Raw genomic sequence first — 14,371 nt, 5'->3', positions numbered from 1 at the left:
ATGTATTATGTTTGTATTTATTTTATGTCTTGATCTTGCCGTTTCATTTTAATTTTATTGTTTTTATTGTACAGCAGTTTTGTTCCACTTGTGGTGTTGAATAAAGTTGAGTTGAGTTAAATATACAGTTTATCCATGCCAGTTAAGTAAATATATTTTCATCAAAATATCTAATAATCAACATGTGTGATTATTCTTAATGGATGTTTTTTTGTTAGTTTGCATTAATATTTTTTTGCGTTTTGTAAATTCCATGTGGCAGAGCATGTTTTTCAATATAGCCTATATTGTGTTTGTGGGTTTTGCTGCTTAATTCTTCTGTGAATAAAAGCAAAGGTGGAGGTTGATTCTGTGTGTTTTATGACTCTGAGCATTACATTATCAGTTAAATTCTGTCTTTGTTTGGAAAAGTGATCATGCTTTTAATCACTCTGATGCTCTGCCACCCTCAGTGTCATTGATGAAGCTAACTCTTCACCTCAGGTTTTGGACGAAAATATCTAGTAGTTTAGAGTTGACTTCAGATTTCCTGATGAAGCACATTCAGTTTGAAAGTTATTTGCAACTTATAGCTGCGAGACAAAGAGAAAGAGTCGGAGAAGAGTAAGAAACTGGCATGAGATAGTCCAGAGAGCACAGGGAAGTGTCATCAAAGCAAACCTGTCAAAGAAAACAAGACTTTGCCACACCCTAAATATCTTTACACTCGATCACACCTGGCCGCATTTTTAGAAAGCGAAAGAAAAAGAGGACGTACAGGAGTGCATTTGGATTTTCACATGTCTCTGGTGAGGTTGTTTTCTCATTGAATACGACAGTCTGATCGATTGTGTCTCTCGTGTTATTTATCTCCCTCAGAGGTTGTTTTATGTTTTTTCACAGTCATGCTGTCGATCAGGATCGCTTTACTGCTGAATCTCTTCATAGAGACGTCTGGTAAGAACACAGCAAGATGTATGTGTCAAGATATACATGTGTGCTATACAGTTCACAAGATTTATCAGGGCTGTGTAGAGACAGGGCGAGCGAGATTTCACCAAGTACAAGACGTTCCTGCAAAAACATCATAATCAACCAATCAGATTTGAGGGATTGTTTTTCTGAATATATGTGTTTTATGATAAGGGGCAGGTGTTTCTACACATTTGTTAATCAGATGTCATTTCCCACTGATTTTAAAAATCAATATCGTGTAGGTTTCGGTTTAGGGGTAAACTTTGGGATAAGTCTATATTTTGTTGATTCAGGATCATGTCTTACTTGAGGCAAAAAAATCAAGGCGACTGAAAGACAGTTTCAACATGCTGTTCCTTACCACAGACAGTCAGGAGATTTTCTCAATTTGAATTTGAAGTAAGTCACTTGGTTAACTATTGGTCAAACTAGCTCTTAAGACTCTTAACATAGTTACTACTTACATTTACAATTCTTTTTAATACAATTTAACTTACTGAAGACACTGTCTGTGCACAAATAAAATAAAGAAATTCCAGAATGATAAGAAGGGTTTTAATTCCATTGTAATGAAATGTTGTGGGGGTCGTTTGAACATTTGTCTATTCAGGTATGAATGTGAATATATGTTCATAAGTAGCTGATACACACGTAGCTTTCCAACACAAACAGTCCCTGAGAAACTGAAGGAAATGCAGACATGTTTCAAAATGTTTCTGATTCTCTGCTACTGTTAAATAAAAGGAGTAACACACTGTATATAAGTGAGCGTGTGTGTGTCCATCAGTGTCCTTCTCTGTAGAGGTTCCTGGTGATCCTATAGAGGCTCGTATCGGATCCACAGTGATTCTGCCCTGCTGGATCTCTCCTCCGGAGAACGCTGAAGCTCTGGAGATACGCTGGTACCGTCATGATCAGTTCAACAACCCCATCGTCTTCTATCGTGACGGGAAGATCCAGGACATCCAGGAGTGTTTCAAGAACCGAAGCTCTTTGTCTCCACGCTCAGATCAGTCTGGTGGACTGAAGGATGGAGACGTCTCTCTACGGCTGGAGAAACTCACATTTCAGGATGAAGGTTCATTTCACTGTTATGTGAGTGGAGACAGTTCATACGGCAGCAAAGTCGTAGACCTCAAAATCACCGGTGAGTCAAAAATGTCTCGGGACACCGGTTATTTACATGCAGCCATTATCATTATATATTTTGTTGTTTGTATGATATGATATTGATTTATCAAGTTCAGCTCTGGGGTGCTCAAGAAATCTCCCACAGAAAGCAAGTTTATGCGGTTATTTAGCCAACTGGGGAGTGGCTCAAGATTCAACTTTATTGTCATTACACATTTACAAGTACAAGGTAACGAAATGCAGTTTAAGTCTAACCAGGAGTGCAATAAGCAGCAAGTGCAGGATATAGGTACAAATATAAATTCCAAGTGCACATACAGGTAATATATACAGGAGATAAATATGTATAAATTAAATTACAGATGAATGTGTTAATGAAGGGGAAATTTACAGATAGAGAATGGGAAATGTACAGTTAGCATGTGTAAAAGATTTACAGATGGTTATGTACAAACAGGATATACAGGATATGTGTAGACAAATTTACAAGAGTATGTACAATGGATATGTACATACATTTACAATAGATATGTACAGTGGAGTGCAATGAATGTTAAACAGTGCATTTTTTTTTAATGGGGTGGGGGTGGGTGGGGTGGAAATCAGTGGGGGGCAGAATTCAGTAGTGAGACAGCTCTGGTAAAAAAGCTGTTCCTCAGTCTACTTGTTCTAGTCCGGGGGTATCTGAATCGCCTGCCGAATGGCAGGAGGGAAAAGAGTTTCTGGGCAGGGTGAGAGGAGTCCTTAAGAATACTGCGTGCTCGACGTAAACAGTGTTTCTTCTGGATGTCCTCAATGGATGGAAGTGGAGTTCCGGTGATGCGCTGGGCAGTTTTCACCACCCGCTAAAGTGCCTTACGCTCAGCAACAGAGCAGCTCCCATACCAGACTGTAACACAGTTCGTTAGGATGCTCTCTATTGTGCAGCGATAGAAGTTCACCAGGATGGCTGAGGACAGCTGGTTCTTCTTAAGTTTCCTCAGGAAGAAAAGACGCTGGTGAGCCTTCTTGACCAGGCTGGAGATGTTGGTGGTCCAGGACAGATCTTCAGAGATGTGGGTTCCCAGGAACTTGATGCATGAGACTGGCTCCACAGCAATCCCATTAATGTGAATGGGATCATGTGTGCCTCTTCTCACCTTCCTGAAGTCCACAATGAGCTCCTTGGTTTTGGTGGTGTTAAGGAGCAGATTATTGTCTTTGCACCACGTGGCCAGATGCTGGACCTCTTCTCTGTAGGCAGTCTCATCGTTGTTGCTGATGAGACCGATCACCGTAGTGTCATCTGCAAACTTGATGATGGAGTTAGATCCAAACACAGGCCTGCAGTCGTGGGTGAAGAGGGAGTAGAGGAAGGGGCTCAGCACACAGCCTTGTGGTACACCGGTGTTGAGAGTGAGAGTAGTGGAGCAGATGTGGCCTAACCTAACATGCTGAGGTCTGTTGGTCAGGAAGTCCATAACTCAGTTACACAGTGAGATGTGTCAAGATCTCTGAGTTTGGTAATTAACTTAGAGGGTATGACCGTGTTGAATGCTGAGCTGAAGTCAACAAACAGCATCCGTGCATAAGTGTTTTTATTGTCCAAGTGTGTGAGTATGGAGTGCAGTGCGATGGAGACTGCATCCTCAGTGCTCCTATTGCCTTGAAAGGCAAACTGGTGGGGGTCGAGTGTGAAAGGCAGAGAGTCCTTCAGATGTGACAAGACTAGTCGCTCAAAGCATTTCATAACGATGGGTGTGAGTGCTACAAGGCGGTAGTCGTTTAGGCACACTGGTCTTGAGATTTTCGGCACTGGCACAATGGAGGTGGATTTGAGGCATGTTGGCACAGCTGCTTGGGCAAGGGACATGTTGAAAATGTCCATGAATACCCCAGTGAGCTGCTCTGCACATGCCCGTAGTACGCGTCCAGGGATATTGTCTGGTTCAGCAGCCTTGTGCGCGTTAATCTAGCTCAGTGCTGTGTAAACCTCTGAGGAGGTGAGTGTGATGGGTGGGTCGGTTGAGGGGGTGATCTTGGTGACCGTTTCATTATTATCTCTCTCAAAGCGAGCATAAAAGTCATTAAGCTCATTCAGGAGGAAGACATTAGGTGCTGTGGAGGTGGAGTGGTTGGGCTTGTAATCACTGATGGCCTGGATGCCCTGCCACATGCGTCGAAGATCAGAGTTGGAAAAGTGCTCCTCTAGCTTCAGCTTGTAGCAGTACTTGGCCTTTTTGATGCCCCTCTTCAGATTCGACCTGGAAGTGCTGTAGGCCTGTGCGTCACCTGATCTGAAAGCAGTGTTGCGTGCTTTCAACAGAAGGCGCACCTCCTTGTTCATCCATGGCTTCTGATTTGGGTATGTGGTGATCTCTTTCTGGGTAGTGACACTATCTATGGTGGTGTTGATGTAATCCAGAACAGAGGAAGTGTAGTGATCTATATCCGTATGAGAGCCACAGGTAGCCTGGGAAGCAAACATACTCCAGTCTGTGTGTTGAAACATGTCCTGGAGTGTGGAGTCAGCCCCCGCTGGCCAGACTTTGATGGTCCTCACTGATGGCTTCACACGGTTGATGAGGGGGGAGTATTTGGGGGTGAGGAACAAAGAAAGGTGATCCGATTGTCCTAGATGGGGGAAGGGGGTCACAGCATAGGCTTCAGCCATGTTTGCGTATACATGGTCCAAAGTTCTGTTTCCTCTGGTGTGACTGAAAACGTTTTGGTGAAATTTAGGGAGCACTGCCTTCAAGTTAGAGTGATTCAAAAATCCCCTGCAACAATAAATGCAGCCTCCGGGTGAGCAGACTGTTGTTTACTGCTGCATGAAGTTCGTTCATAGCAAGCTTGGCATCAGCATTGGGAGGAATATAAGCAGCAGTTATGATGGTGGATGTGAAGTCCTGTGGCAGATAAAACGGTCTACTCTTAACCATGAGAAACTCTAGGTTAGCTGAGCAGTGTCTCCCAACGATAACAGAGTTTGTGCACCAAGCATTGTTAATATAAATCCCCCGCCTCTGGTCTTACCGGAGTCATCCGCCATTCTGTCTGCCCAGAATGTGTGGCAACCAGCTATGCTGATAGCATGGTCTGGTATACTGCTGTTTAGCCATGTTTCGGTGAAGATCATGACATTGCAGTTCTGAAGTCTCTTATTGTATCTGATGCGGAGTCAAATCGCGTCCATTTTGTTCGCCAGTGATCGTGCATTGGCAAGGAAAATGCTGGGTAAAGAGAGCCGATGTGGTGTTATCTTTAGCTTAGCTCTTAGCCCTCCGCGCTTCCCCGCCTTCGTTTACGATCAGACGAACAGACCCGAAATGAGCAAGTAAAATACTGCAAAACTGCAGAAACTGGAGAGACACTGAGCCTCGCGATGTGTACACGCCACCATCTTGGTCTTATACTGAGGATTGGTCTAATCAGAGCTAATCAGGGGTCTAAGCAAGACCCCAGTCTGTGGTCACAACATAACTCGTAGTGACTGACAGACAGGGAACTGTTGGATGTGACACAGCCCTATAGAGAACTGTTAACCAGCTGTCATTGTCAGTTATGTTTTCATGGATCTACGCCAGCTAATGATTCTTCATCATGTTGATCAATAAAGAGTCCATACGATGGCTTCAGTATGTTCTCAGGTCTTTTGTAAACAAGACTGGTATGAACACACAGGAAATGCAAATGCCATTTCATGCTGACTTTCACTGTTGATGCTGTTTTCTTTTTAAAATGTAATTATTATAATTTCTATATTTTGCAGTATTTTGTTGATTTGTACATTTTTCTCCAGAATGGAGTTCGTTCTCAGATCCACCTGATTCGTCCGGTCCATGGAAGGCTCTTTTCTTCTCGCTCCTCATCTTTGCTCTTCTGGCTTTGGTTGGGTTGATCCTCTATAAATACAGAGACAAACTAAAAGGTAAAATCTAGTAAAAAAAAAATTAAGGATGTTATTTTTTCCATGTATCTCATGTGTTATATTTTTAAATCTGCTCTGCAGGAAAGAAATCAGCTAAAGAAAGTAAGTAAAAATAACCTTTTAATTAAATTGATATTAAATTTGATGAACCCTTTCAGACATAGCTTTACTGGGAGAAAATACCAGTTTCTGAAACTAAAGAAGTAAATGTTTTTATGTCAGTCAATGTCTGAGAGGATTAAAATGCAATTTAATTTTATTTATGAACCAGTTTATTTCCTACCGTGACAGTCTCATAATTATTCACTACTTGTTATTGTTATTACTGTCATCCATAAAAGACTCATTTCTGTTGCATACTGATACTGTAGATATTTTCAGTTATAGCATTAATTTACTCCCAAATTATGCCTTTATTCACTATTTTTGTAGAAGACATAAATATAGAAGAACTGAGGAAAAATTCAGGTATGATGTAATCTCAGTTATATTTGCATATTTGTGTGAATATCATCTCAAATACATGAGGATTAATAATCACTGTGTATTTCTTTCCGTATAGTTGAGGTCACTATTGACCCTGAATGTTCACATCCAGATCCGATGGATTCTGACCTTGAAGACTGGGAGGTCTGTTAGATTATGATGTCATTTTACAACGTGACAGAGAGTAAACATCTCCTGACCATCAGCAGCAGATTCTCTGGACCAGTCGTTCCTCTCTTCTTTCCTGGAGTTGGAGATCAGGGAGTGCTTGAAATTCTGGATTGCCCCATATTTATAGAGTCAAGTCAGCTTTTACAGAGTATGCACAGCTAAGACTGACCTGACAGACCACTGTTGTTCTGTACTGTACGTGAAGAAGGTCAAAAACACTAATCTTCATCCAATGTTAAGATCAGGTGTTAGATTACCAGGCTACTTGCATGAAGATGATGTTGCTTATCCAACACTGTGCTCTTTCCTTTTTCACAAAAACAGTGGAATTATTTAATGGAATGAGAGCAATGGACATGTTCTATCTACAGAGATGATGAAGTGAATGGTTTTAGAGTCTCTGACAAACAATAAATGGTCTTTCTCAAGCACTGAACTCTTTTCCATAATGGAGACTGGGACTATTGTAATGTCCTCGTCTCTTTTCTTGCTTAGATGCCATCTTGTGGAGGACTAATTCTGATATATAAAAAAAAGTTTGTCTTTGAGAGCATTAAATGGCTTTTTCTGTTCAGACACAAAGACAAATTTGGCATCTTTTCTGGTAAGACGTCTCAATGGCTCTGTCAAGGCTGCAAATTGTGGAATGAATCTGCTGCTCTAACTAACAAGACCAAGAAAACGTCTCGTTTCAGGGCTTCCACCACAGCTCTGAATCCAGTACCTTTCCGTGTGACATACCCATGAAGTTTTTTGATTTTGCAGGATTCAGAGTCAGACCACATTCTGTTCATGACAGCATGCAGGTGTTGAAAATGAGACACTTGTATCTGTTTACTCCATTGTCAACCGTAGATATTGTGGTGTGATAACATTTAACATCCAGATTTGCTGAAGATCTCCGATCCGTTCATACTTTGTAGAAATTCCTCTACTGTAGGAATGGGGTATCTATCTCTTTCTCGATTGACATTACAATAGTCCCAGTCTCCATTATGGAAAAGAGTTCAGTGCTTGAGAAAGACCATTTATTGTTTGTCAGAGACTCTAAAACCATTCACTTCATCATCTCTGTAGATAGAACATGTCCATTGCTCTCATTCCATTAAATAATTCCACTGTTTTTGTGAAAAAGGAAAGAGCACAGTGTTGGATAAGCAACATCATCTTTCATCACATGTCAAAACAAAGTCTGATTTCAGAATTGGCTTTTGGTACAATTACAACTGGTCCTTTTACTTCCTCAATAAAGTCTATTCCTAAGAGTCTTATAGACAGATTTGTTTAATTTTCAGTTTAGCAGCTCCCTGAAACCCTTCTGGGTATTGTGACTGGAGTGATTGATTTAATTTGACACGTACCATCAGAAGAACTATTCTTACATCACACTTGAAAGCTCTCTTTACTGGCAAAGGCTGATCTGATGAGTTAGAGAAGAATTTCTTCTCAGTATCTGGGATAAAAGCATTTCTCTTCAGTTTTCTCATTGATGATATTACTGGAAGCACAACTTCTATCTTTGCACCACACCAGAAGACGGCAGACTCGAGTCTGGAGGAGATCAGCCTTCCTGAATCTCACAAACTCATCTTCATCTGCACTAATCATGAGTGTCACGAATGAGGGGTCTGAGGCGTGCGGATCCATGTGCAGGCTTTTATTGAACAACGGCATGGTCAAAACAGGCAGGCGTCTAACAGGGCAAACAGGAGTATCGGAGACGAGGCAATAACAAAATCCAGAAACAGGCGGTGGTCAGGTCAGGCAGCAAACAATCAGAAAATCAGAAGACAGGCAGGGTCAAAACTAGGGAAACAAGAAACAACAATCCGATAGAAATCCAAACAATCAAACAGGAGAACAATGCAACCTGCAGGGGAGTGACCTGCTACTGAATTTATAGTCCTGGGACAGGAAGTTGTAGCAGAGGGAGTGAATGCAGATCACCCAGAGGTCAGGGCTCCCTCTGCTGGCTTGGTGACAATGAGTGAGAGGTCTGAGAGTTTTCATGGATTTTATACATGTTGTTTATGTTTTTGAAAATGGCAAAACATGTTTAAATTCTGTATTTTATTTTTTATGAAATAATGCAAAAGTTTAAGATTCTTACTTAGGTTTACTAACATAAATCTCTTTTCTCAACACCTCTTCATGTTGTTACACTATAATTACTGGTGTTGAATGAAATCTGGATTATTGTTAGGATGAGTCTTCTTTACATGGGTATAGCTGATGAAACAGTTTTATTTCCTGGAGAAAAGTTGAGGGAGGTTCTGTTCTGTGGTCTCTGTTTCATCTAAATATACTGTTTATCCATGCCAGTTATGTAAATATAGTTTTATCAAAATAGCTAATAATGAACATGTGTGATTATTCTTAATGGATGTGTTTTTTTATTAAAAAAAACACCCCTATCATCAAATATCTACAGGTGATATACCACTCAGTGCAGCTTAGAACAAGCTTACCTCTTTCTAGCTGTTTGCAAAAAATGCATGATACAACATTTATATTTCAGTGGACGTGATGTGGACATACTGTGATGTTTTTATAGAAAAAGGTCTATATAAAGTTAGAAGTGCACACAACAGAGAGTATTTTATTTCAGTCATGGAAGCTGGGAAATGAAAGTATATTCTGAATGACTGTAAAGGTGGAGCTGGAGACTGAATAGTTGTTGGTGGTTTCACACCAAATTCTTCACTTTAATTCTTCATTCTTTTGCAGTTAACATGCTTCTTTTTTCCTCCACCTGACCCAATCAGCGTTTTAATGTCCAGTGATCATGATTTAATTTTGCAATGTATTCATCTCATTTGTTTGAATATTTCTCCTGGGAATTTAATGACTGTTCGGTGCAAGTTAAATGTCTCTTTTTGGTGCATTTTATCTGAAAAAGAAAAACCTGCTTAATAATTTTGCATGCCTGAGCATAAGGCATTTTTCACTTATAGCCCTTATTTAAAAGCAAAGCACAATTTTTAACAATTAAATACAATGTATAATTAGTTATTAACATTGATGTGTTTTGAAATGAGATTTAATCCTAACAGTAGTGCTTTATTCTGAATCTATGAGTGCAGAACAAAATAAAGCACACAGTCATGCAGTCAGCTTTTTTCATTAAGGATTCAGTGTGAGACACTGTCCACCTTCTTCAAGGTGTCCTCGTTTTCTTCTTCTCGGTCACATCCCTGGATGCAGTCTTGTGGATGGATGACTAAGAATTTAAGAATACAAATATATTTTTCGTGGTTATCATTGGGCTGAAAGGTTCACGAGCTGTCTGTAGATGGTGCTCTTTTTCTGTGGCATTCATGTCAATATAAACGACATACTGACGCAAAGCTTTTGTAAACAGCTCCATGAAACATAACTCTCATTATAATGTGTGACTGTTTTGGTCTTCTGCTTACTAAATATATATATATATATATATATATATATATATATATATATATATATATATATATATATATATATATATATATATATATATATATATATATACTTTTTATCAAAGTATCAATAGACAAATCCTTCCTAAGGGATTGTTTCTTGAGACGTTGATAAAACAAACAAAAGGCAAATCTTGATTTCCACATCTAAACATTTCCAAAAGCCGTCCATCCCTTTAAACACAGGAACATAGATGTTTTATTCAATCGCCTCATAACAACAATCTGAATCAATATGAAGCATCATCCGACACTGAGATCATCCACTTCAGAAACCGAAAGTGAAGCAGGAGGATCAATCAGGATTCAGGCTGGTTTTCTTTGTGTCTAATGGATCAGATTCTTCTGAACTGAATTATTTGGACGAGTCTGGTCTCTGAAAGTTTGTTTCCTCGCCTGGATACGACAGAAGATATCGATTAATGTCTCTTAATAATCAGAGTTTGTTTGATGTGAGTCTGTCTGTATTTTCACAGACATGATGTGGATTATTATCGCTTTACTGGTGGAGCTCCTCATACACACTTCCGGTAAGAACACACTCACACACACACACACACACACGCGCGCGTTTGGATTTCAGTCAGTTTAATATGGCTTGGCTTTCTTTCACACAGTCTAGATCATGTACACAAATATGAATCGAGTGACATATGTATGTTATCGCACTAGATCACATAGACTTTACGTCTTATCTCGTGAAAACGTGTTATTTATTAATTGAATAGTTTGTCGGATGAAAACGTCAACACGGATGAATCCGCGAATTCCACAATCTGACCGGAAAAGTCCCAAATGCTGTGTAGTATTCCGCGCGAAATAAATGTACGGGTTTTTTTGTATAATAAACTGGTATGAAGTGAACGCAGATGTGAGAGTAACACACTGTATATAAGTGAGCGTGTGTGTGTCCATCAGTGTCCTTCTCTGTAGAGGTTCCTGGTGATCCTATAGAGGCTCGTATCGGATCCACAGTGATTCTGCCCTGCTGGATCTCTCCTCCGGAGAACGCTGAAGCTCTGGAGATACGCTGGTACCGTCATGATCAGTTCAACAACCCCATCGTCTTCTATCGTGACGGGAAGATCCAGGACATCCAGGAGTGTTTCAAGAACCGAAGCTCTTTGTCTCCACGCTCAGATCAGTCTGGTGGACTGAAGGATGGAGACGTCTCTCTACGGCTGGAGAAACTCACATTTCAGGATGAAGGTTCATTTCACTGTTATGTGAGTGGAGACAGTTCATACGGCAGCAAAGTCGTAGACCTCAAAATCACCGGTGAGTCAAAAACTACAATGTTTTTTTGTGAAGAACTGATTGATATTGCATTTATTTTTGGAAAACTTTGTTTAGCATCATAAAGCCTGCTGTGAACGTACATGAACTGAACACTGAGAACCACACGCTTCAGTTTAGCTGAATTATTACACTTACTAATATTTTATATATTTAAACTGATTTTCTTTCTCAGATTCTTTGGGTCCGTGGAAGGCTCTTTTCTTCAGCGTTCTCGTCTTTGCTCTTCTGGGTTTGGTTGGGTTGATCCTCTACAAATACAGACACAAACTAACAGGTACACTCAGTTTTCAAAGATTTAATGCTATGTTTTTATTCCTCTCATGTGTTGATATTTCTGATCTGTTCTGCAGGGAAGCAACCAGCTGATGAAAGTAAGTAACATGAACTCATTTCTTACCTAAACACAGTCATGAATCAGACACTGGGAGAAAACAACTCTAACTCTGCTCTCAAAAATGATGTGAGGAGAACTTAGAAAATGGTCTTTTTTGCAGCAGAATGATAAATAAACCTCACAATTGAATGTTCTCTCATTTCAGTTTGTAAAGAGGAACTGTTGAAGAAACTGACAAAAGAAGGTATTTGGAGGCGTTCTCAATAGTTTCACCAGGAACTCACTAATCTTTACCTGCATGTTGTAATAAAAACAGGTAACAGAACAGGTTTGGTCAGTCTGGGTGGAATGCTGTAGGTATAAGCAGAAATAGTATCTGCACACATTAAAATAAACCAGCACACATTTCACAAGAACAATTAAAGCCAAATGTTTATAAACCAGTGTACTTCAAACATAGACATCTAAAGATCAGTCATGCTTTTTACAATTTGACCTAAAACTGTCCCAAAATCAGTGCGAGAATCAATGTTTCTGCATCATCTTACGTGTGAAGTATTTTCAGGGTTAAATTTTATTAAGGAGTTTTAACAGAGTATGGAGTATTTGTGAAGTCTTTCATTAATGATTTCTTCCATTTTAGATTGCGTAGAAAAACTATGGAGAAACTGGTTGTTTGTTCTTTGCTTTACTTTTATAAGAGCTGTAACTGAAGTCACCCACTGGTCAATAAATAAACATCAGTCACAAGATTAAAATCTTTAACACCATAGAGGTGTAAGACTGTTCGTTCTGAAGATGCTCTGACCCACTCGTCTAACTATCGTTCATGTGTTCTTGTCTTCGGTCTGGTGGCTGTCAGTGTTGCTGGGAAACTCATTACAAGCCAATCAGGTCAAACATTTCTTGTGTTCACAGTCATTCATTGCGAGAGCACCCTTTAGCTTTTGCATAATCGTGGTTGTGATTTAATGTTGATTTATCATCCAGTCCTCCCTCTGCATAAATTCAAGTAGGTGCCCTGTCTTCTCCATAGCAGCAGCCACAACTTCACCAACAGCCTTTTGATTATAGTTTCAGAATCATCCATTTTCACTCTATCTGACTCAATGTTAGTTGGTGTCTGTTGGGGAAAGTCTAAATCCAAGAGGCAACTTCTTCGTTGGTGTTTGTTGGCTTGTTCTATACAGTGTGAATTGGATGAAAGAGCGGTTCTAGTGTAAATCCTTCAGCTGTTGTCAGTCCTTCGAGACCCTGGTGCCATATCGTTCTTTATCACTGCCCTCACGGTTGTTCTGACCACGGTGGACTGCTTCTCAAACACAACATGTGACAAAATGTGTTGCTTTCATCCAAAGTTTGTAATAATCTTGCTTCCAAAGTCATTAGACAAGCCAGTCAGGCCAACCTAATCTACATCTACCCTTGTGTTTGCAGTCAGTCTTTGTCAAATCGTTGCTCGTGTTCAGCTGTTTTAGTTCTGTTCCAGTGTTTTATCTCTGTGGATAATTTCTTGTCTTTGCTGTTCCTGAACTCCTTTAGTCTGCTTTATCAGCCCGTTTGGTAGTCCGCCACTTAATCATAACTGCTCTGCAACATCACATGCTCTTTATTCTCCTCGACACTGTTGTCTAATATATGCCACCAATTGCATTCTAATGACTTAATCTTATTCACTTCACCTGCTAGCGGTTTTAATGTTGTGGCTGATAATCAAACAGCAATAATGTTGAAACATTCACTGCACTTGGAAGATGTAATATTTTAAATGAAATATGAAAGGGTTAATGTATAATTTAATGTGGTGTACAAATTATTATATTTTTAGCACAGACAATACCATAATATTTATACAATACAATAATTTTTAAATTATTAAATACAATAATTATTATTTTATTTTGGTTGTAGGAGACATAAACATAGACGAACTGAGGAAACATGCAGGTATGACATCATCTAAGTTATATATAAATATTTTTTATCATCTCTTAATAATATTATGAATAATTGTTGCTTATATATTGTTCCTCACAGTTGAAGTCACTATTGACAGTGAGCATTCACATCCAGGCCTGACTCTCTTTGACAGTAAAATCATGAGAGATGGTCCAGAATATAGTCCAAGTGGAGATGGATTTCCATATGAATTATGTGCATTTGGAGCTCAAAGATTCACTTCAGGTCTTCACTATTGGGAGGTAGAACTAGCACGAAGATGTACACCTCCTAAAAACTACTGGTTAATTGGTGTGGCGAAAGATGGAAGCTTTACTTCAAGAAAGAGATCTGCTTTAACTCCATCAGCCGGTTTCTGGTTCTTGTGTTCAGACGGTCCTAATGGCTTTTACACCAACACTGATCCACCAGTTAAACTCTCACTGACACCGAGACCTGAACGACTGGGAGTTCTGTTCGATTATGATGACGGTCAGCTGTCATTTTACAACGTGACAGAGAGTAAACATCTCCTGACCATCAGCAGCAGATTCTCTGGACCAGTCGTTCCTCTCTTCAATCCTGGAGTTGGAGATCAGGGAGTGCTTAAAATTCTGGATTGTCCAGAACCTGTAGAATCAGCTGTAGAGTTCAATCAGCCTTTACTGAATAACAGCTCAGACGCCTGAC

The 14,371-nt window shown here is 39.8% G+C and overlaps 2 protein-coding genes across 2 annotated transcripts; both read left to right on the top strand.

Annotated features, from left to right (window-relative positions):
• Positions 1 to 704: 704 nt before the first annotated feature.
• Positions 705 to 9,975, top strand: LOC122349216 (myelin-oligodendrocyte glycoprotein-like). The gene is made up of 7 exons (XM_043245185.1): positions 705 to 788; positions 883 to 936; positions 1,742 to 2,101; positions 5,867 to 5,995; positions 6,077 to 6,097; positions 6,428 to 6,463; positions 6,558 to 9,975. Exons 2-7 carry the CDS (start codon positions 885 to 887, stop codon positions 6,632 to 6,634), a joined length of 675 nt encoding a protein of 224 aa, XP_043101120.1. The 5' UTR covers positions 705 to 788; positions 883 to 884; the 3' UTR covers positions 6,635 to 9,975.
• A 325-nt stretch (positions 9,976 to 10,300) lies between these two features.
• LOC122349121 (butyrophilin subfamily 1 member A1-like) lies at positions 10,301 to 14,370 on the top strand. Its single transcript, XM_043245049.1, has 8 exons — positions 10,301 to 10,492; positions 10,587 to 10,640; positions 11,029 to 11,388; positions 11,582 to 11,683; positions 11,760 to 11,780; positions 11,949 to 11,987; positions 13,655 to 13,690; positions 13,781 to 14,370. The coding sequence occupies exons 2-8, from the start codon at positions 10,589 to 10,591 to the stop codon at positions 14,368 to 14,370; spliced, it is 1,200 nt and encodes a 399-aa protein (XP_043100984.1). The 5' UTR covers positions 10,301 to 10,492; positions 10,587 to 10,588.
• The last annotated feature ends 1 nt before the right edge of the window (position 14,371 follows it).

Source organism: Puntigrus tetrazona, chromosome 7, assembly GCF_018831695.1.
Source record: "Puntigrus tetrazona isolate hp1 chromosome 7, ASM1883169v1, whole genome shotgun sequence".
Lineage (NCBI taxonomy): Eukaryota > Metazoa > Chordata > Actinopteri > Cypriniformes > Cyprinidae > Puntigrus > Puntigrus tetrazona.
The sequence above is the reverse complement of the archived record's forward strand: the minus strand, read 5'-3'. Positions and strand labels throughout refer to the sequence as shown.